Below are 22,200 nucleotides of genomic sequence, written 5' to 3'. Positions count from 1 at the left end.
AGCTTACCAGGTTGCAACCTCCTTTGAAGCACCAGTTTATCTAGGACTATAGTCCCACTAGACCCTGTGTCTCTGATAGCCTCAACCTCAGTCCCATTAGCTTTAGGCCTCTGCCTGTACATATCCATGTTGGGAGGTACGGCAGACAGGATTGCCATATTCACCCAACCCAGGGACACTAAGGTTGCCTCTACTACTTGCCTACCCCTCTCTGGGGCACTCTCCACCTTCACACTTACACTAAGAATCCTTGACGATGGCCCCTTAATGGGAGGCTTCTTGATGCAAACAGCATCTCCCTTTTTGTTCCTTGGCTAATTACAGTCAAAGCACTTATCCACCTTGGAGGGATCAAATATCCTGCTATTCTTTCCCTGACATGCCCTCCCTTTCAAATTGGGTTGCATTGAACCCCCTCCTCTGTGTTCAGGTCATTGTAGGTCTTTGGAGGACTTCTTCTGTTTTTGACCTTCTTTTCCCTGCGCTTTGCCCTGGGGAAGAACGTGTCCTCCTTTCTTCTGGTCACCCACCTGGTGCTGATTAGAAACCTGGTTCTCACCTACTCACCAGCTGCTTCCCACAGCTCTCTGGGGTCTGTCAGCTCAGAGTGCACTAGGTACTGCGTAACGTTGATTCACCACAATGAGTCAAAACATGTTCTTTTAACAACAGCAAATTATACAATCCCTCATATGGGTAAACATTGTTACCAACAACCAAGCTTTCTAGTGACTTCACAGAGACATCCACAAAGTCTACCCAAGAATTTGCACTCACTTTCTGGGTGTCTCTGAACTTCATCCTGTACTACTACTGGAGTCAGATCAAAACTCCTAACTAAGCAAGACCTCATCTGCAGGTAGGACTCTGCATGATCCGCACTTAGGATCAGGAGCCTATCTCTCCCAGCTACTGGAATCAGCTCCCAGAGGAGTGCACCCCAATACTTAGACCCTACTCATTCCAAGGGCCCTCTGAAAGGCTGCTAGCCACTTATCAATGCCACCCCCCTCTGTGTACTTGGATACTAGACCCTTGGGATTCTTGAGGTCAAATCCACCTCTCCTGGAATTGTCAATCTCCTCATCATTTATACTGCCCCTATTTTGTTTCTCCTCCTCCCTCTGCCACTACTTCTTAGCTATTTCCAGTGTCTTCCATTACAAGGCTACTTGGGACTCAAGCTGCCACTCTGCTAGGGGCAGTGGTGGTTCCTGCATAGGGGACCCTGCCCCCCCACCATCTGGAAATACATAGCTACCAGTGGAACCAACGGAGGAGGCATCATCTTCACCCTCCTCTTGAGTGACGTGGGGAGGAGGGTCTGTCTCCAGCCCCCCCCCCCCCTTGAATCTCTTCAGCTATCCTAGCCCAGGCCCAGCCCAGTTCAAATTCCAAAAATCAAAGTCAAACATTTGTTCTAAGACAATTAAGAGGTTTTTTAAAATCCTAATTCACTAGACTGAAAGGTGTACTTTTTAAACACAAGTTTTCATCCACACCGATGAACACTAAATGTTGGAAAGTGGATTATTAGCAGTGGTAAATATACTTTTACCACAGGCAATATGGCCATTAATAAGGTATAGGGCTCAGAATAGGTCTCAGAAAATTATTCCCAGGCTCAACCTTTGGTCGCTTGGCTGCAAGCAGGCAGGCTTAACTTCAGAGGCAGGTATGTTAAGCATATAAAAACATCAATTCGGTAAATAATTAAGACACAACACACAATAAAATTTTTATTTTTCGTGGATTTCTAGCAGTAGTTATAAGTTCATAAACTATTGCAATTTTAACCTGTGTGGCTAGGAATCTACAATGGGGAACATGAAATGTCCAATTTCTCCAGCACCAGGGCCTATAAAATATATTTATTAGGATCATGCTTATAGCTACATGACCCCTCCATGCCAGGGATGTCTAGGGGAGACTTCAGTGGATTACTGAATATGTGAAACTAGTGTAGATCCTCACTCCATTGTGGTCCTAGCACAAATGTCAATTTGGGGAAGTGTAGGAAGGTGGAATCTGACTACATGGTAGCCCCCACTTTTTTCTGGTGTTTTGATGATTTTTGACTTAGTTTGGCTGGGATCCTGCTATTCAGGGAACCAGCCTAGCTACTTCCTCTCTAAATTGATTGCATGTACATTTGCTAGTGCATCAACTTCACAAGCTTTCCCAAAGTTGTGCATTGGGTTACTTGTAGCCCAAGCCCCGAGCACCATCTGCACCAAAGATTGAAGGCCTACACTCCACAAGTGTTCTGTGGGCCTGCTTCTTGCACTTCCACTCGTGGCTCCTTCACAATCCTTGGCCCATTGACTGGTTGATCCCCAAGAAGGTAACTCTACTTTTCCTTGGGCTTCCCTGGTTGCTCCAGACATGCCCTGACTCCTCACCAAAGGGTGAGTCCCTCAGACCTTGCTGGTCTGCACCAAAGCCAATCTCTGGTTTCTGCGTGGATTGCTGGCTAAGGATTGTTGGGTCCAATCCGGTCACCGACACCGCAGCACTCGAATCCAGCACCTGGTCATTGTCAACACCTCCTGGTCCTTGTGGCTGAAGAGACAAGCTTCACCTTCTTCACCTGCAAGCACCCGCCATCTGTGGGCATTCGACTATCGTGCCCCTGGTCACTGGCTAGTGACCCAGACTCTCTCCTCTCTGCTTTCAGGTTCTTCTCATCCTCGATCCAGGCTTGGATCCCTCCGGACACTTTCCACTTGGAGGCCAGCAGCACTTTAAAGCAGATTGCCATTGAAATTGACGACGAAACCCGACATGAAAAGACACCTATGCACCCAGCTTCCCTGGGTGAGGTTACTTGAGTATTCAGGTAGTCCTGTGGGTGTTGACTCAAGAACCATCGATGTTCTAAAGGGGTTTGCTCCAAGTCCTCTTCTAAGTGTCCTTTATCCTTAAAATTCCAACCGCGACTTTCCCAATAGAAGTCAATGGTGATTTGCGGCTGTGTTTAGACACTGCACGCGTTCCCCGTGGGGCCCCTGTGTCACGACTTTGGGTGGTTCCTGGTGGCCCCAGCAGTTCTGAAGACTCTAGGCCTTGTATCTATGCAATTCGTGGTTCTTATACCACTTTATTGATATATGGTTTAGTACACCCCTAGGGCTCAACGTATATTGTGCTAATTTACTGTGTGTTATTGAGTTTACTGAAAGTTATTTTGCCTCTAGCCTCATAAAGAGACTAGAGGGATGTGTTTAGAATAAATACATATATTTTATATATATACCTGGTGAGGTTCTCCTTTCATTTGATCATTCACAAGATTATAGACTGGTAAAAGAAGCTGCTTTACATTCCTACAAGACTTAGCCTGAAGGCTGCTCTCCACAGCTGACACAAGTCAAAATATGATTCCCTTTGGGCGAATTACCGTAGAAAAACAAATTCTTACAAACATACGCATATAAACTCACCAATATCAAATCATAACAAGGAAGCAATATAACATATATTAAAAAAAGCAGTGAAAACACTATAATAAAAGTAAATCTGCACAGTTTATTAGCATACACTATATTTTGTTAAAAATGGGAAACATATACAAGACGGAACACTATAAAAGATATAAATCCAACATTCCTATAAAAAAGGAGGTACAAGTGAAGGACTAAATTCCAACAAAAACTCAGAATTTTCCTTAATTTGTTTTTCCCGTATTACTCCTTGTGCATCGACGCGTTTCGGCGGTTGTTTAATGTTTAACCACCTTCATCAGGGCAATTACAATAAATGTTTCCCAATGGTTCTCAATTATTCTATGTCATTCAATATAAGATCAGGGGTACTCTGCCTCCTTCTCAGTCTCAAAAGATATTCGTCCAGCGAATTATCTCTTCAAAGTTAAAATAGTGTTATCCTCCTAGTGTGTCTTGATAGTAATTAGAGGACAACGACACTTGTATTCTGCGTTGTTTAGAAGCTTCGTGACTGGCAACATGTGCTAATATAAATATCAGTATGGAGTGATAAAGCCACGCACGCGGTATCAGTGTGGTTGTTTACACACACTCTATCACAACTTGTATTTAAAAATCCATTGCTGATTGGCAATCCCAGGATCAGGGAACCATTAGTAACACATGATTTTACCAGCGTGCACTCCCTATCAGCGCTCAGACAAAAGCATCCCGCGTGCTGGCAAACGAAGCTGGAAACGGCAATTTGAAATTGACGACAAAACCCAACATGAAAAGACACCTATGCACCCAGCTTCCCTGGGTGAGGTAACTTGAGTAGTCAGGTAGTCCTGTGGATGTTGACTCTAGAACCATCGATGTTCTAAAGGGGTTTGCTCCAAGTCCTCTTCTAAGTGTCCTTTATCCTTAAAATTCCAACCGCGACTTTCCCCATAGAAGTCAATGGTGATTTGCGGCTGTGTTTAGACACTGCACGCGTTCCCCGTGGGGCCCCTGTGTAACGACTTTGGGTGGTTCCTGGTGGCCCCAGCGGTTCTGAAGACTCTAGGCCTTGTATCTTTGCAATTCGTGGATTTTATACCACTTTATTGATATATGGTTTGGTACACCCCTAGGGCTCAACGTATATTGTGCTAATTTACTGTGTGTTATTGAGTTTACTGAAAGTTCTTTTGCCTCTAGCCTCATAAAGAGACTAGAGGGATGTGTTTAGAATAAATACATATATTTTATATATATACCTGGTGTGGTTCTCCTTTCATTTGATCATTCACGAGATTATAGACTGGTAAAAGAAGCTGCTTTACATTCCTACAAGACTTAGCCTGAAGGCTGCTCTCCACAGCTACCACTAGGATAGCTTTCTATAAAGGTTGTCTTTAACCTACCATCAATAAGGGTCAATTGGACTGGTGCAAGGTGTCCACTAGAATAGGGGACAGCATATGCCAGGCCAACTTCTCACAGGAAGTACTTCCCTACAATGGGGGAAGTGAAATGTGCAATTTTCCTATCCCAAGGCATATACAACCTCTTTTATAAGGGTCCCCCTCATACATACCTGATCCCCCACCCCTGGGACACTTACCTGCTCCCCACCGCTGGGGTACCAGGGGAGCCTCTAGGGCCCTGGTTCCCAAACGGTGCGCTGCGGCACCCCGGTGCGGCGTAATGAGGAGCCAGGGGCGCCCAGACCACAATGAACTACTTTGAAACAACAGTGGTCCCATGCACATATTATGACACTAAAACTAGACAAAATTGATCTATATTGGTTTTGACATGTCCAGCCGGACAGAGGTCGCAATCTTTACTTGAGCAACAATGGAAATGACAAAGAATTCTGGGAGCGGTATTACCAGATGGATTTCCAGATACATATCTACCTGCTAAAAGCATGTGGAATATTTTCACATTGTAAGTCTATTTTATTATGCAGTTAATTAAAACTGTAACATACCCACTTCATAGTAATACTTAAAATAACATTTCAAAGATTAAAAATTGTATACATATTTATAAAATCTGGCAATGCGAAAAATGTCAATTCCAAAAGCAGCATATCAAGTTGATGGCAATATATCCCAATCAGCCAATTAGTCCAAAAGGGGGAGTATATAATATGAGAGACAATAACAAAATTTCACATTGCTTGTTACTGAGAGTTAACTTTCATTTACGTTCATTTGACCTTGTCTTCTCTAGTGCTGGGCATTATGCAGTGCAGTTAAAATAATGTTACCAAATTTCCCAGCCCTTGGTAAAACTTGGGCTGAATTATTACTGAAGCACAAATCATATGCTTCCCTGCAATGTCTCAGTAGTTTTTCCCGATAGAATGGGACCAGTAGACAACGACGTTCGTTGGCAAGATGGGGGTAACAACATAGCAGATGTAACCAGGACTCATGTGGATAATTGCAGAGCCTACAAGTTAACTGACCATTTTTCTGCGCCCACATAAATTGAAATCATAAATTGTAAGGGCTAACAGCCTCATATAAATAATTTTATTACGAGTCTGTGATTGGAGAGAGTAATTAAAATATACCTGAGGTTTCCCCTTAATATACGAAGCTTCAAGAGCTGTAAGGAGTTGTTTTTGGGAAGCCGAGCAATGTCTCTCTCGAATGACACTAAGGTGATTTGACTTTTTATCATTTATTTCCACATTGACAGGGGAATGATTGAATTAGAAAGGCTTGAGATTTCAATCTTCAATGTGGAAGTGGCCAGGTGCAGCTGTCTGTGCCAAGGAGAGAGTTTGTCCGTGAATACTGATTGCAATTGTTCTTTCATGGATTAAGTTTGTGCATGCAAAGTGTAGATATAGAATTTAATTAAGTCTCCTAAACAGTGAAGATCTGTACTTGCCAGGCCCAGCTCAAGTCTCAGCCTCACCCTCCTTGCATGCTGGGGAGCCAAAAATATTTTCTTATAGCCCATTATTTGGTAGTTCACTAAAAATGTGTCCATTTTACCAGGGAAAGCTAGGTGACCATAGACCACTGCCGGAAGTAGTTTGGCTCGTAGGACCCTCAGGATTGGTTCGCCTGTGGGACTGTGTAAATGAAGATTCAAGCGCCTCAGACTATGTATGACCCCTGCTCCCTTGGGCCGAAGGTGTTTGAGATGGGCTATTTGATTTCCTCGATCATTAAACCAAACTCCTAGATAATTATAGCTAGTGCAGGTCGCTATATGTAGACCACCTACTCGCCAATACAACACTTTCTTTTTTTGATGTTTCCCAAAAATCACAACTTTAGTTTTTGACTCCTTTATCAGAAGATTGTTTTTTGTGTTGTATGTATTAAGGGCAATAAGTGCTCTTTGTAGACCTGTTTTTCTATGGTCCATAATAATGATGTTGTCGGCATATTGCATAACTGTAATCGTATACCACCCAATTTTGGAGCTACCAGAGTTGAGCCTGCCAGTTCTTTAGACAAGTCGGCGGTATAAAGATTCAATACTAGAGGGGCTAGTAGACAGCCTTGCTTCAGACCATTTTTTGGTATAATTTTTGCAGATACAGTTGTGGCACTTGTTTTAATCCTCACCCAAGTTTTCTGATGCAGTGACATTAGTGCAGAGAGGAGTGCGCATGGTATCCCCCAGGAATTTAATTTGTTCCATAACGTCCCTCGTTGACTCTATCGAATGCTGCACTGTAGTCCACAAAACAGCAGAATAGAGCCAGATGATTGGGCATAGTTGCTCTCCAAGACAGGTAGGACAGTGCTATTATATTGTTCTGTCGTGGAACAGTCTGATCTGAAGCCTGACTGGGTGGGGGGGGGGATGCTGTTTTCTGTAACCCAGTTTTTGAGTTCTGCCAACAAGACGTGAGCATAGGCCTTAGCTTCGATGTCCAATAAAGCTATTAGCCTATAATTGGCCGGATCTGAGCAGTTACCCTTTTTGTAAAGTGGATGTAATATTGAGCCCTGCCAGGTAGATGGAATTGTAGCTGTAAGAAAGGCTTGTTTAATAGCGGTGTAAGGATCTCTGCCCAGAAAGATCTATTTGATTTAAAAACTGTAGCTGGTATTCCATTTGGACCTGGCGCGCCATCATTCCTCATACAACTGATGATCTTGATCACTACGGCTTCTGAGATGCTGGGGCCTTGAATGTTTACCTGATTTGGAGCTTGAGGTGAGTAGAGGGCTGACAGCTCCTCTATCCCACTACTGTAGAGCTGACTGATGTAATTCATCCAAACATTCTCGGGTACCCCATTCTCCTTGGACTGACCACAATTGCTGACTTGGTTAATATATTTCCAAAATGAAGCTGGATTTTTTTCTTTAAGAAGAGAGAAAATTTTAAGCCAGGCATCCTCAATTCGATTAGCACGTTGCTCCTATACACGTTTCTTGTAGGCAGCTCAAAGTGATCCAATTGCAGAGCCTTGCAACGCTTTTCCCCCTCAGCTTGTATTTGGGGTATATTGGCGCTTCCATTTTATTTCCGGCTTTTCCTTATTTGGGTGCTGGATTGGATCATTTGGCCCCTGTTTCTGTTGAGCATCCGATGTGCCCTCCAGCGCCGGATGCAGGTCCATCAGGAGAGTAGGCCAGTAGTCTAAGAGGGCTTGTGAACCAAAAGCAGTTTTTAATTGTTCATTTTTAATGATTCATGCAGACAATTTTGTACCAAGATTAGCGGTCCATTTTATCCTGCGCTGGACTTTATCGAATTTATCGCACGTTGATTCGCCATGTGGAATATAAGCCAGCATAAAGGATTGGAATTATGGCTTTCTCTGTGGAAATCAGTGCCACACCACTAATTTCCATATTCAAGTCTCCATTCCATAGGGCCCTACAGCATAGCAGGTTGTAATCACTGAAACGATGCCCCCAGTATAGGTTATACTACGCTCTATACTTATTACACCAACATACCAGAGCACTCCTCATTAGGAGCTTAGTGAAAAAGAGCTATCACTGCAAATTTAAGACCAGGTTTGCAAAAAATTGATTTAACCCTTCTGTGAAAAAAGTATATGCAGGTTAAAAAAATAATGCATTTTGCACAATGGCCCATTTCCAAAACTGTTTCTACCTTTGCAGAAATCGGTTGCATATGCAAAATGTCTGCTGACCGTATACAAGTAAGTCTTACTCTATATTTTTGCAGAGGTTGTACATGGGAATAGCAGATGAAGAAACATTTACGGCCTTCATTAACAAACACAAGTGCATGCACCCGCTCACATCCTGTTCTTCCCTTCCCATGCACCGGGTTAGGCTTGGCACAGTAGAAGGCAGAATTCATATAGGGACACTGATTGTAGTAGATTTAAAACCACTTTTGTTTGCTTGGATGGGTATTTAAGGGCATGTACCTCGAAATGGGTATTTCTACTATTGTGGGTAGAGATCTGCAGGCCAGTCTATCAACCCAGGTAGCACAATGGAGCTGGTGCATAATAGGGCGTGCATCAATAGTCTCTCTCTTGTGCATTGAGGCCTGGGCTACAGAGCATTTGCAGGGGTGCCCCGCCCTCCCCGCTCTAGATGCCCTGCATGTGAATAAAAGAAGTGGGCACTGTGGAAAGCATATCACACTACTCAGTTGCGAAAGGTGTACATAAGAGATGTGCTAATTGTCTTTAGTGCACAAGGGTCACAGTATATTCTTGTAAAATAGGAAACATGATGGGGCTCATTCACAGAAATAGTTGAATATATGAGAAGGACTTCTTTCAGGGACCCTTATTTGCATTTATGAATCAGCCCTGAAACACAAAGAGGGCACATTCCTTTCAAGTCTACTCATTTTTTATGAATATTCCCTAAAAAAATTCCCAGTGTATTCGCATTTCAGAATCTTTGGTACCAATCCACAAAGGCTCGTGAGAGCCCATAAAAGATTACTAGAGGACTACTACTGTACATACTTTAAAATGCCTTTGTGAACAGGCACCAATATTATCATTGAAAAACAAGAGAGTTGCAGATTTGATTAACATTTTGACAGTACTAGAAACGTGTTTTACCTTCCAACCGGCACGTGTCCTGGTGCAAAAAAAGTCTGTGTTGGACATCCAAGGAAAATGGTGGGAAGGCCTATGGTAATGCACAGGGACAGTGCAATGGCGCACATGGCTCCACACTGCTTAAGAGACAACTGGAAGTTCTTCATGATTGCCCCGCCAACAAAGATTCCCATCATGGCTGCAGGAATGAGTGTAGTACCTGAGAAGAGCAACCACAAGACAGGAGCAGCTGTATAGAGTCTTCAATCTGATGAGCAGCACATGCAAACAAGAAGTGATTTTTCATTCCAGGATTCCCTGTTAAGTTACATTGAGACATTCCTGGTTTCCTGTCAAGTTAGATAGCTCTCCTGCTGTGGTTACTGTTCTCATCTCCTTAGGACTGGAGTATGTGTATGAAATAGGAGTATCAAGTTTTCCGACTCATCTATAGTACTCCAATAGGAATACACATCCATGGAGGGGTATTATGTTCAACAGGGCATCAGGAATGAAATCTGTTATGTTAAAAAGTCTCCTTGCCTCTCACTGTCCGATTAAGAACTGAAATCAAAGACCCTGCCCATAAATACACCAACATACCGCTGATCTACTTCTACTTAGTATTTGAGTACAGCACGGGCACATCGCCTGAATGCCTGCTCTGAAGCAAAGGTGGTAGAAAACCCAACCTAGCCTGGGGAGTCCCACAGCCATCTTCCGCCAAGCAGAGGTATTGTCTCCCAATGATAAAGCTGAGCATTAGGTGGGAATTAATCACAACTACTCTTAACATAAGCAAAAGGTGGAAACATATAATATTCTCTGTACCTTATGCTGCAGTGCTTTTTAAGTAACCTCATTAGCGACCAGGATGAAATTATTACATTTCAGTGAGACAAGGCTGTGGTTCCTCACTGAACAACGTTGGTAAAGCCAATAGGTAACGCTTATGCAAGAGCTATTGGGTTTGCCAATATATTTTAGCCATGCTGTACACAATCATGGCTAATGTTCAGCATAGCTAAAAGTTAGTGTGGTAAAGAAAAGTAGTGAGGAGTGTCATAAAGTGGAGAAGAGCTGAGTGTTATGGAGTGGCGTAGAGAGTCGTAGAGTTGAGTGAAATGGAGTGTTATGAAGTGGCGTAGAGTGGAGTGGTGTAAAGTGGTGTAGAGTGTTGTGGATCATTGTGGAGGGAGTAGAATATCATAGATTTCAATGGCATAGAGTGGAATGGTACAGAGTTTAGTAGAACGGTGTAGGCTCATTGGCGTAGAGTGCAGTGGTGCAAGGTAGAAAAGAGTGGTGCAAGGTAGAGAAGAGTGGTGCAAGGTACAGAGGAGTGTTGCAGGGTAAAATGTAGAGGTGTAGAGAAGAGTAGAGTGCAGTGGCATAGAGTAGTGTGGCTGAAGCGCAGTGGTGCAGACTAGATTAGAGGGGGGTAGAGTGTAGTGGCGTAGAGTGTAGTTGCATAGAGCGCATTACAGTGGCATAGAGATGACTGGTACAGAGTAGAGTGCATTGACATAGAGTGTAATGGTGTAGAGTAGAATAACATGCAGTGGCATAGAGTGTAAGGGTGCAGAATGTAAAAGAGTAGAGTGTAGCGGCATAGAGTGCAGTCTTGTAGAATATTTGGTGTAAAGTGCAGTGGTGTAGAGTTTATTGCTTTGAGTAAAGTGGTGTAGAGTGCATTGGTGTGGAGCACAGTGGCTTAGAGTGGTGGAGAGTAGAATAGAGTGGTGTAGAGTAGTGTAGCGTAGAGTGCAGTGGCTTAGAGTGCAAGGAAGGAGAGTGGAGTGGCTCAGAGTATAGCAGAGTGGCATAGAGTGCAGAGGTGTACCATAGATTGTTTTAGAGTAGAGTAAAGTGGCATACAGTTTAGTGGTGCAAGGTAGAGTGCAGTGGCACAGAGTGCAGTGTTGCAGAGTAGAGTGTCATAGAGTGGTATAGAGTAGAGTTGTGCAAAGTAGAGTGGAGCGGCCGAGACTGGAGTGGTGGAGAGTGCAATGGCGAAGAGTGCAGTGGAGGATAGTAGAGTGAGGTAGAGTGCACTGGCATAGGGTAGAGTGCTGCAGAGTAGAGAGAGGTTTACATTGAACATAGTGGAGTGGTGCACAGTAGATTAAAGTGGCTTAGATCAGATTGGCATAGAGTGCATTGGCCATAGAATGCTATAGAGTGGCATAGAGTAGAGTGGAGTGGTGCAGAGTAGAGTGAGGTGACTTAGAGTGCAGTGGCATGGAGTGTAGTAGTTCAGAGTAGAGTGGCACAGGTTAGAGTGACACAAATGTCAGTGGAAGAGAGTGCAGTGTTGAAGAGTAGATGGTCATAGAGTGCAGTAGCGTAGAGTGGCATAGAGTGCATTCATGTAGAGTGCAGTGGTGTTGAGTGTTGCAGGGTAGAGTATAGTGCCAAAGAGTGAAGTGGTACAGAGTAGTTTGGGGTAGAGTGAATTGGTGTAGAGTACATTGGCATAGAGTGGTGTTGGCATAGAGTCCAGCAGCGTAGAATAGAGTTGTTGTAGTAGAATGGAGTGGGCAAATTGCAGTGGCATAGAGTGGAGTGGTGTAGAATGGAATGCGCTGAGTGGAATAGAGTGGTGTAGAGTGCAGTGGCATATAGTAGAGTGCAGTAGAGTCCGGTGTTGTAAAGTGCAGGGGAGTAGCTTAGAGTAGCTTAGACTGGAGTAGGGTAGACTGTAGTGGCATAGAGTGGAAGAATTTAGAGCGTAATGGCATACAGTGCATGAGCATAGAGAGCAGTAGCGCAGCAAAGAGTAGAGTGATGCAGAGTAGTCTGGTGTAGAGTTGAGAGGTGGACAATGCAGTGTTGTAGAGTAGAGTTGCTTGGAGTGAAGTGGCGTAGAGTGGAGTGGTCCAGAGAAGAACAGAGTAGTGCAGGGTAGAGGGCAGTGGTATAGAGTGGACTGATGTTATGTTATGTTAAAATAAACTTCTTAAGCGCTCATACACCGGTAGGTTTCTTGGCGCTGACTGGTAAAACAGGGCACAAAACACAGTTACTCTAAGCATACGCCTCTTTAAAAAGCCAAGTTTTGAGAGATTGTCTAAAAATCAGAAGGTCCTGACATTGTCTTAAGACAAGTGGTAGGGAGTTCCAAAAGGTGGCCACCAAATGATGGAAGCAACTACCTCCTTGGCGTTTCTTCTTAAACGGACGGACAGTTGCCAAGCCTTTATGCGGAGATCTTAAGTTGCGCGAGAGGGCATAGTTAAATACCAGGTTTCTGATGAATCTGGGGCCTTTGTCATGTAGGGCTTTAAAAGTGATGCAGCCTGTTTTAAAGGTGATCCTTTGGGCCACCGGTAGCCAGTGAAGTTTTTCCAGACCTGGCCTGATAGATTGACGTCTGGGTAAATTCCAGATGAGTCTGGCCACCTGATTCTGGACGAACTGAAGTCGCTTGAGCAAACCTGCTGGGACCCCTAAGTACAGACTGTTCAAGAAATCTAGGCGAGAAAGGACCAGGGCGATGACTACTTGAATAAGTGCGGAGTGTGTCAAGAGGTGTGCGATTTTTAATCTTTCTGAGCTGGAAGAAGCTGGCAGATACTACGCCTCCTACCTGCGCCTTAAGTGAGAGGTCCGCACAGAGCATGATCCCTAAGCTTTTGACTGATGGGGTTTTAGTGGGGGGGGGTACCCATTTCAGATGGCCAAAAGTGGGGGCCCCATCTCAGTTCACTTTTACCGGGCAAGATCAGTTCTGTCTTGCCCGGGTTCAGTTTAAGGTGATTGAGGTTCATCCATCCCTGTATGTGTGTCATAGTGGCTTGGAACTCGGTCACTGAGTCTGTGGTGTTTAAAGGAAATATTAGCTGGAGGTCGTCCGCGTAGTTAAAAATGGTAACATTGTAGTTATTTAGGGAATATAATAGTGGGCGTAAATAGAGGTTAAACAGTAAAGGTGATAGTGACGAACCCTGGGGAACCCCGCAGATGGAAGGGGTTCCCGAGGTTGTGCAGAGTAGAGTGGCATACTGTATAGTACCAGAGTGAATTTGAATAGAGGGGCGTAGAGTACAGTGGGGCAGAGAAGAGTTCAGTGGCATAGAGAGCAGTGGCATAGAATTCAGTGGCAGAGAGTGCAGTGACAGAGGGCGCAGTGCTACAGAGCAGACTGTCATAGAGTTCAGTGGTGTAGAGTGGTATAAAGTTTATTGCTATGGAGTGCAGTAGTGTTGAGTAGAGTGGTGCAGACTTTGGTGGCGTAGAGAGCAGTTACATACAGTACGATGGCATAGAGATCAGTTTGCCTTGAGTGCAGTGTTTCAGAATGGAGTATACTGGCACAGAGTAGATTTGTGGAGAGTAGAGTGCCATGGTGCAGAGTGCCATGGAGCAGAGTGCAGTGGAGCAGAGTGTACTGGCCCTAGTGCAGTAGCATTGAGTAGATTGTTTCAGAGTAGGGTGGAGTGGTGCACAGTAGAGTACAGTTACATAGAGTACATTGGCATAGAGTACCATTGTGTGTAGAGTGCCATAGTGCAAAGTAGATTCGAGTGACATAGTGTGGATTGGCATAGAGTGCAACCCTGCAAAAATTGATGCAGAAATACCATAACACTAATTACCATCAAGTACTTTAGAACATCAATGCATGTATTACACTTTTCTCTGGAGATTGTGGCGCATTATATGTTTTGGGTCCCTTCATATTCACCTGCTTTTCACTGCTACGTTACATCGTGAATATGCAAGTAAGTCAAATTTTATTGTAAGATTAATTAAAATCTTACAATTAGAACACTCTTTAATACCCACCATTTACAACATAGCAAATGAGTCTAAAATTCATAATAGTCTATTCATGCAATTTCCTCAAATACTAACACAGAAAAATGCATTATAAACATCAATTCAGACCAGCGATTTACTAAAACATTTAAGAAAAACATACTATTTTTACTAGCCCTTAAAACTTTGTTACTTTTTGTGCAAATTTATCTGTATAGTGCAAAAATGTTATCCCTAGCTATTTAATATTTCCAATTTTTACTGAGTTTAACTCACAGGCATCCAGTTTCTTTTTTACAGGTATCACAAATTTGGTAAAATTAGAGTTCATTATAATGTCCATTGGCCTAAAACAAGCTACCATTCGGAACACCTCTGTCAATGAAGCAATTTTTCTGATATCGCGTTCTTTCGGCTGCCATTACTGCACATGTGCAAACCAAATGAATAATGTTTTCCTCCCCTAAATTGCAAAATCTGCAGGGGGTCGGCGTAGATGATCTCAGCCCAGGCATAGCATGTTCTAAGCCTGGCAAGTTGCTGAATCTTGCTTTCATAAATATATTTTTAGTTTGTACTGACCAGGCTATATCTAGATATGGTTGCACTTTTAGATTTGCATATTCTTTCACTGTCATCCATGCGTGTGACCGCTTAATAAACAGTTCCTTGTCCTTTAAAGGGGATAGATGTTTTACTGATTTATTAATTATTTTCTTAAAAGCTTTATGAGTTAGAGACATTTCCCAGATCTTAAGAATTGATAATTCTTTCAAAGCCATCTGAAGTTATTTATAAAAGGATGAGTTTTGATTCCTTCGCATCTCTTGCCACAGTAGACAGCACATTCGATTATTAATTTTAGTTTTAATTTGTTTCCAGGTCTTTACATATTGACCCTTCCTTGCAATTTGTTGATTGCAGAAGTCAAATTCAGGCCTGATCTGCGCAGGCGATGTGTTGGGTGGAAATAGAAACAAATATTTAAATGTTTTCGTGATAACATTGTTTAATAATTTAGAGCCTATTCCACAGAGAACTTCACTTCAATAGGTGAGGCTGGGGAGCAATTTTGCTTTTATTACTTTTAGTAATGGGACATAAGTTGAGTATGCGTAAAGCGCAATACCTCCAAGGAGTGTTTTCTGTTGGTCACTCCTACTGAGATGTAACTGTATAATTCCCTCTTTTATTGATTGGTCCAAGCTTTGTCTTAAAATGTTCAGATGCCTTCAGTTCAAGACAGCGCTATATAAGAAAGCAAGACAAATCACAAAAATAAATATTTTGTGTGTGCAGTTTTATATATTGCAACTCGACAAGAGGGTATTGGAGCGCTGTACATGAGCACCAGTTACGTTACACAAGGACACATTCATTCTTTCTTCTAGTTGGGGGAAAAGACCAATTTCATGATTCTCAGCTTCAACGTAGGCAATATATAGTCAACCAAATCACACTGCACTCCCAAAAGTGTTCCGTAAACATTGCTTCTAAGCTGATCATACAATGAAGAACGATAAGGTTAAAAGCTATATATACCAATCAGTCAAAATTGCCTAAATCGTTAACACAAATAGCTAAAGATACTGTTGACAGCAGGTGCAAGAGGTTTGCAATCTTTAATATTCTTGCCCTTTCTTTCCAAAAAGTGCCTTAAGAGCTTGCAACCGTGGACTTTAAAATGCCACCAGAAGCCATCATTGTGGACCCCTGCACTCAAAAAAACGAATTATAATCGGCATTTCATTTTTAACACAAGTCACCATTTTATAGATAGCAGTCTTCTTGCAATACCAATACACTGCTGAATAAACTCAAGCAATCCTTACGAAAAAACATTTTGACCTTGTTCTACTGTGAAGGAGAAATGCCATTTAACAATGGCTTTATATCAGGTAACAGTGCCTAAAAGGGATTTCCTTTGGAAATGATCAAGTTCAATTTATCAAAATCAATTGTGAGTGCCCAAATTTGTGGCCTCAGATACATACATTATAAAAATTAATTAGAGGTGTCAAAAATGAATGTATTAAAAAATACTGCAAAAGGTGCATACTTTTCTTTGTAGAAATGTATATCATTATATAATTTAGTTTCAAAGAGTACAAAACAACATTCACATACACGAAAATGACAGAGATTGGTTGTCTTTGAGATGAAATTGTCTCATAGTCACTTTGTAAATAACCCATTTCAATTGACTATTAAAAAATAGAAATTATGATTCAACATTCAATATTAAATTCCTATATAACAATTTTTTCTGGAAAATGGCAAGTAAGTCGACGTTTCGGTCTTGTTTTGTGATACATCTGGTAGACCATCTTCAGGACAAAAAAATTCATATGTGGACTCAAGGCCCTCAAGATTGGATCAACAAAGGACCCTAAAGAAATTAGTCTGGATGTGTAGTGGATTCATCAGAGAAGTTGTTGCCAGCGATAAACTTAAATTTCAATGCACGGTCTTGGACAAATTTCACCGTTATACATTTGGCGAGTCGACACTTGAGTGTTGCCCGCGATATACTTACATTTTCAATGCGTGGTCTTAGATGTTTCGCCTTTATATATTTGGAGAGTCGACACTTGCGTTGTTTAAATGCAAGTTACAACTTCAGGGATCGCTTTGCAGGTTAAAGCAAAACAGTTGTGACAATGGCAACATTAATTCAAGCCTCGGAAGTCAACTTCAAGCTCTTTTACACAGATGCTCTTGAACATTAAAAAAATAAATAATGAAATATGTTGTGTCCTGTGTTTGTATGCGGCCTCTAGTAGTCCTTGGAAGGCTTCTTACAAGTAGTATATAATCTGGTGAGTGAGACTGGGTGTGGTTAATAAAATTTGTGAAGCAGTATGCTCAGTTAATGGTTACATGCTGAAGAATAAAGACGTGCAAAACAGAGCTCTTTGTGTGGCGTGGTCTGTTACAGGGTCCTGGGATGGGGAAGAAGCTGCAACTGGTAATGAGATTGGGAAAACGTGCACCCTAGGATGCAATACTGCTCATGTGTGCCACGTGTGCCTCAAAAAGCAGTCTACAGTTGATGTATTTGGACTCAAAGCACAACTCCCAATTTTGAGAGGCCCTCGAAGAAGGAGAAGCTCCTACGGAGGAGCACAATCAGTAAGCCTGCCAAAAAATCTGCTAGTGAGGCGACTGCAGCATAACAAAGAGCCAGCACCCATAAAAAGCTGAATCCCTAAAAACAGTGACAACCAGGTATGAAGAAGTGCCAAAGACATAGATAGCCAGGGTCAAGAAAGTGATAAATCGAAGGACTTCCAGGAAGAGAGAAACTCTAAACGCAGCAACAGCCAGGTATAATGCATAGAGTTAAGAGCCATGACAAGCACATGCAAGAATTGAAACCATTACTTACCATGCAGAAGGAGGATGATGCCCGCTGACCTCAGCGCGGGCAATACAATCCTGAGAACTAGTGTGGGGGCTGAAGTTTGCAGTGTTACCACCAGGCTAAAAGACGCTGAAGATCAAATGCAGTCTGAGCAGCATATATACTCACAACGTCAGTAGGAAACAGGACAAGAAATTATGCAGGTGTTTTCCTGAAACCACCGTCTCCTTTTGATATTGCCAGAAAGCAGAATATTGTCACCAAATGGACAGACTGGATCGAAATGTTTGATGACTTTATAGATGATATAGAAAGCTCATCAAATACCTAGAGAATCTTTCAGGTGACAGAGTAAAAAAGTGATGAGAAAGATATCACAAGCTGATGAAGTATCATGCTGTCAGATCAATAAGACATTGGACACCAAGTTCAATGCAATGACGGATATTTACTATGAAAGGTACAATTTCAATTAAGCAAGACAGCATCCTGGTGAGATTATGGATGAGTTTGATGAAAGAAGAAACCATGGGGCCTATTAGGATGGCGGTCGGAAAACCACACCGACCGCCATGGAAGCAGAAAACAACCGCCTACCGGGACCGTGGAAAAACCGGCAGCCAAATTAAAATCACCCGCCAAAAAAGACCGACCGCAGCAGAACCGGGCCAAGAAAAAACGCCCATAGCGGGTTGTGATGTTCAAACTCAGACCACGGTGGATGGAAACGCAGCTGAAAAACAACAACCCGCCGCAACATAGCGGAGACACCGCACGGGAAATCAGGATATCCCCGATGGTCCAGCGGTACGTTCCACTGTTTTCGACCACCACGGTCACACACTGGAATGAATGGCAGAACCAGAGGAAGAGCTGCAGCAGAGCCACCGCTGCAGACGACCCATTAAAAACATGGCGGACAATGCAAAAACCCCACAATAAGGCCAAACAGTGCAAAAGCAAACTACCCATGCCCCCCAAATACACAAAACACAACCCAATGACACAAACACATGCCAAAATGAAAAATACAATTCCCAGGACAACACACCTGACAGGAACACCCCATTTGGACACACCCACATAGCTGAGTATAAAACCAGCCCTTTCACTGACCAAAATCCTTTGCAACACTCCAGAAGAGAAGGGCATCCACCAGATCTGAGAGGAGAGGCAAAAGAATATAGCACACAAACACATCACCACCACCATCACACCTGCACCACTAACCACCAGCACATTACATACCATACACACCACCCCCACCCCCACCACTAACACCCCTGCACCCACAAACACGTTGCACACCACACACCATGGCAACCCACAAAATGCCCAAATTCATAGAGAGTGAGTTGACAGTCATGGTAAATGAGATAGTCACAACTGTTTGGTAGCCTGCTCCAACAGACACCATTAGCCACAAGGACACAAATGTGGGCCAGGATAGTCCAAAGGGTCAATGCAGTAGGGACCACCCTGTGATCTAAATAGGTGATCATGAAGCGGTGGCATGATCTGAAGAGGGTTGTCAAAGAGAAGAGAATCAAGAACCGGTATCTGGATGACAGGACTGGCGGTGGCCCTCCCATTCCACCAAATACATTCACACCATGGGAGGAGAAGGTGTTTTCCATATTACATCCAGAGAGTCTCACAGGAGTAGCCGGGGGAGTGGAGGCTGGTAAGTACAAACAAATTACTTCCACCACACTGATATGCACTGACTTGCTCAACTACAAAGGCACACCACCTAGGACAAATCCTAGGTGGCGTGTGTAATCCAGAAAAATACATCAATTAAAGAAGTGTCTGCCCTGCCAACTGATCATTGAAAAGGACACGGTTGTTGCATCCAACCGATTCAGCAGAGCCATAGGCTGCAAGTTGTTATGATGACAGGCGCAGGTGAGTATTCAAAAGACGCGGTAGCCACATCCTAACCGATTTGGACACAGCCATTGGTGGCAAGTTGTTATGGTGACTGACGTGTGTTTCAGATTGTGTCCTCATCTTGTCAAAACCAACTTGTTAACCTCCCATCACCAATGTATCAAAGTCAATCGCGGTCTCATGATGAGTTTTTGAACGACGTGGAAACTGTGTCATCTGCAAGCAATGTTATGATTTGGACCGATTCGGAAATGCGACCAAGGCAAACCTATTGCTTTGGCCACATGGAATTAAGACCACCTCTGCTATTTAGATATAAATCTATCTATTTCCTAGAGACTACAATTACCTGCACTACCTGCATCATTCCTGCACCTTCCCATCTCTCTGCTGCTGTGTCCACATCCTCTGGGAGCTACTATGGAACTCACAGTGGTAAGGGCCCCAGCTTCAGCGAGGAGGAGAACCAGGTCCTTCTGGACACCCACATGCCACTGTGCAGCCAGCTGTATGGCAAACCAGAGGAGCAGGTGAGTGATGATCGCACTGCATTTTCATTGGACATGTGCAAATACCATGCATTACTAGTATTAGGAATCTCATTGACAAGCATGTAAACTGTTTTTTGTAAGTTTAGAATTTTGTAGATAACTTAACTGGGCAGGAACACTGCTGTAGAAGTGTGTGTTCTGGTGTAAACATCTTATCACTGTTCTCATGCACTGAATCAATCTGACCATGATTTACACTCCGTCCATCATCCCCTTTGGATTTGCTTTGTTCGCCCTTAGTTGGCATGGTATTTCCAGACGTGGGTCCCTTGCTCACTTTGCCACTGGATTCAAGCTAGCCTGGCTGATGACGGCTGATTAGCCAGAAACCGGTCCCAGGATGCTTGTTTCTGGTCCAGGGTAGACATGGCTTGGCAGTTTGGGCTGGACTGTTCCCATGAGGCACAGGGTCAGACTGATTTGCATATGGCCATGTCTGAACTGGGGTGGCGGAGTGAGCTAAAGAATGATGATGGATTAAACCCAGATCAGTTGACTGGGGGTGAGTGCTTGCAATGTTCAACACTCCGTCAATCATCCCCTTTGGTTTTGCTTTGTTCGCCCTTAGTTGGCAGGGTATGCCCAGACGTGGTTCCCTTGCTTACTTTGCCACTGGATTCAAGCTAGTCTGGCTGATGACAGCTGATTAGCCAGAAACCAGTCCCAGGATGCTTGTTTCCGGTCCAGGGAAGACATTGCTTGGCAGTTCGGGCTGGACTGTTTCCATAAGGCACAGGGTCAGACTGATTTGCATATGGCCATGTCTGAACTGGGGTGGCGGAGTGAGCTAAAGAATTATGATGGATTAAAGCTAGATCAGTTGACTGGGGGTGAGTCCATCATCCCCTTTGGTTTTGCATGATCTATGTGTACAAGTGTCCAACTCAGAAACATGTTTCATGTGAACTAAGGGTTGGCACCATGTCATCCTTTCAGGTCATCCTTTCAGGTCAACTCCCATCAGAAGGCCAAGCTGTGGAGGACAATCGCCCGGAAGCTGCGCTCCGTGGGGCTGGAAACTCGGTGCGTTTGTCATTGCCGCAAGAGGTGGCAGGACCTTCATAGCTGGACCAAGAAGATCGCTGAAGTCCATCTGGGCCTGTGTCTTCCAGGCAAGAGGGGCAGGTGCTGAACCCTGACTCCCCACATGCCTGCATCCTAGCGGTGGTCTTCCCTGACCTGGATGGGAACTTGAAAGCCACCCAGCAGCAAGGAGGGGTGAGTATGTGCCTTGTCGCACAGCTTTCTTTAAACATGCAAGTTGTAGTATGTTAGACTGCTGGCCCTTTCACAGGTCGGAGGCAGCCAAAATCACTGTTCAATTTTAAAAGATTCATATGCACAAAGGATTATTAGATGCCCGGTTATGCCCCTTTCATCAGGGACATGTGAATAAGTTATATTCAGGGTAGTGCCAGTAGTGCCATGCTCATGTGATCAGCACAAATTACAACAACATGTGCATGGAGATTACCTTTAGGAGCAATGCAATTGCTCGACAGATGTCAGCACATTGACTAATGTATGGCCTGTTGTCAGTGTGGGTTCAACAAATCTGTGAAGTATGTTGTTATTGCCACACTCAAGTGTGAAAAGTGCATGCTATACATCACGGCAGCAGGTGGCGTCAATGTCGAGGCCTTACAGAGTTTTGCTTGATCAGTGTGCTAATATTAGGTCCCAGCCGTGGCGCCCGGTGTAATCAAATGTTCCCTATGGGCCAATTCCATGTATTCTAACTCTGGTCACCTGTCACACTGGCCTTTCATATGATTGTGTGGAAGATCCCATTCACTCCATCCAAGGTGGATACTGGTGGAAACATTCACAATAGTTGACGTGTGTAAATGCTCTTGACTATTTTTACTTGAGAGGTTTGTAAACCATGTGATGCTGAGCATCCTGTGATTCTGGGCAAATGACTTAATCTCCCTGTGCCTAACAAAAACAAACAAAAAAATGAATGTGTCTCCTCATGTAATGCAAGTGGTGCTATGTAAAGCGCTCTGATACCCGATTCGGGTCAAGTTCTAGTTATATAAAACTCTGTAAAAAAGATATATACATGCATTATGCTTCACTCTCAGAGTGAGAGATGAAAAATGTGCATCATTTTGAAGTAAGTTAACACAATGAGATGGAAAATAAGAGCAATATAAGCTGTACAAAGTGTGCAATATGTCTAATAGAAGTGAG

At 43.4% G+C, this 22,200-nt stretch overlaps 1 protein-coding gene across 3 annotated transcripts in view; it reads right to left on the bottom strand.

The window, feature by feature from the left end:
• LOC147693577 (solute carrier organic anion transporter family member 2B1-like) overlaps positions 1-22,200 on the bottom strand; it is a 617,951-nt gene that overhangs the window by 106,972 nt on the left and 488,779 nt on the right. For all 3 annotated transcript variants that reach the window (XM_086933807.1, XM_086933808.1, XM_086933809.1), the window contains exon 10: positions 9,457-9,655. In XM_086933807.1, the coding sequence (XP_086789933.1) occupies positions 9,457-9,655 (199 nt within the window). The remainder of the gene's footprint in view (positions 1-9,456; positions 9,656-22,200) is intronic.

This window comes from Lissotriton vulgaris, chromosome 8, assembly GCF_964263255.1.
Source record: "Lissotriton vulgaris chromosome 8, aLisVul1.2, whole genome shotgun sequence".
NCBI classification, from domain to species: Eukaryota; Metazoa; Chordata; class Amphibia; order Caudata; family Salamandridae; genus Lissotriton; species Lissotriton vulgaris.
This window is presented reverse-complemented; position numbering and strand designations above follow the sequence as displayed.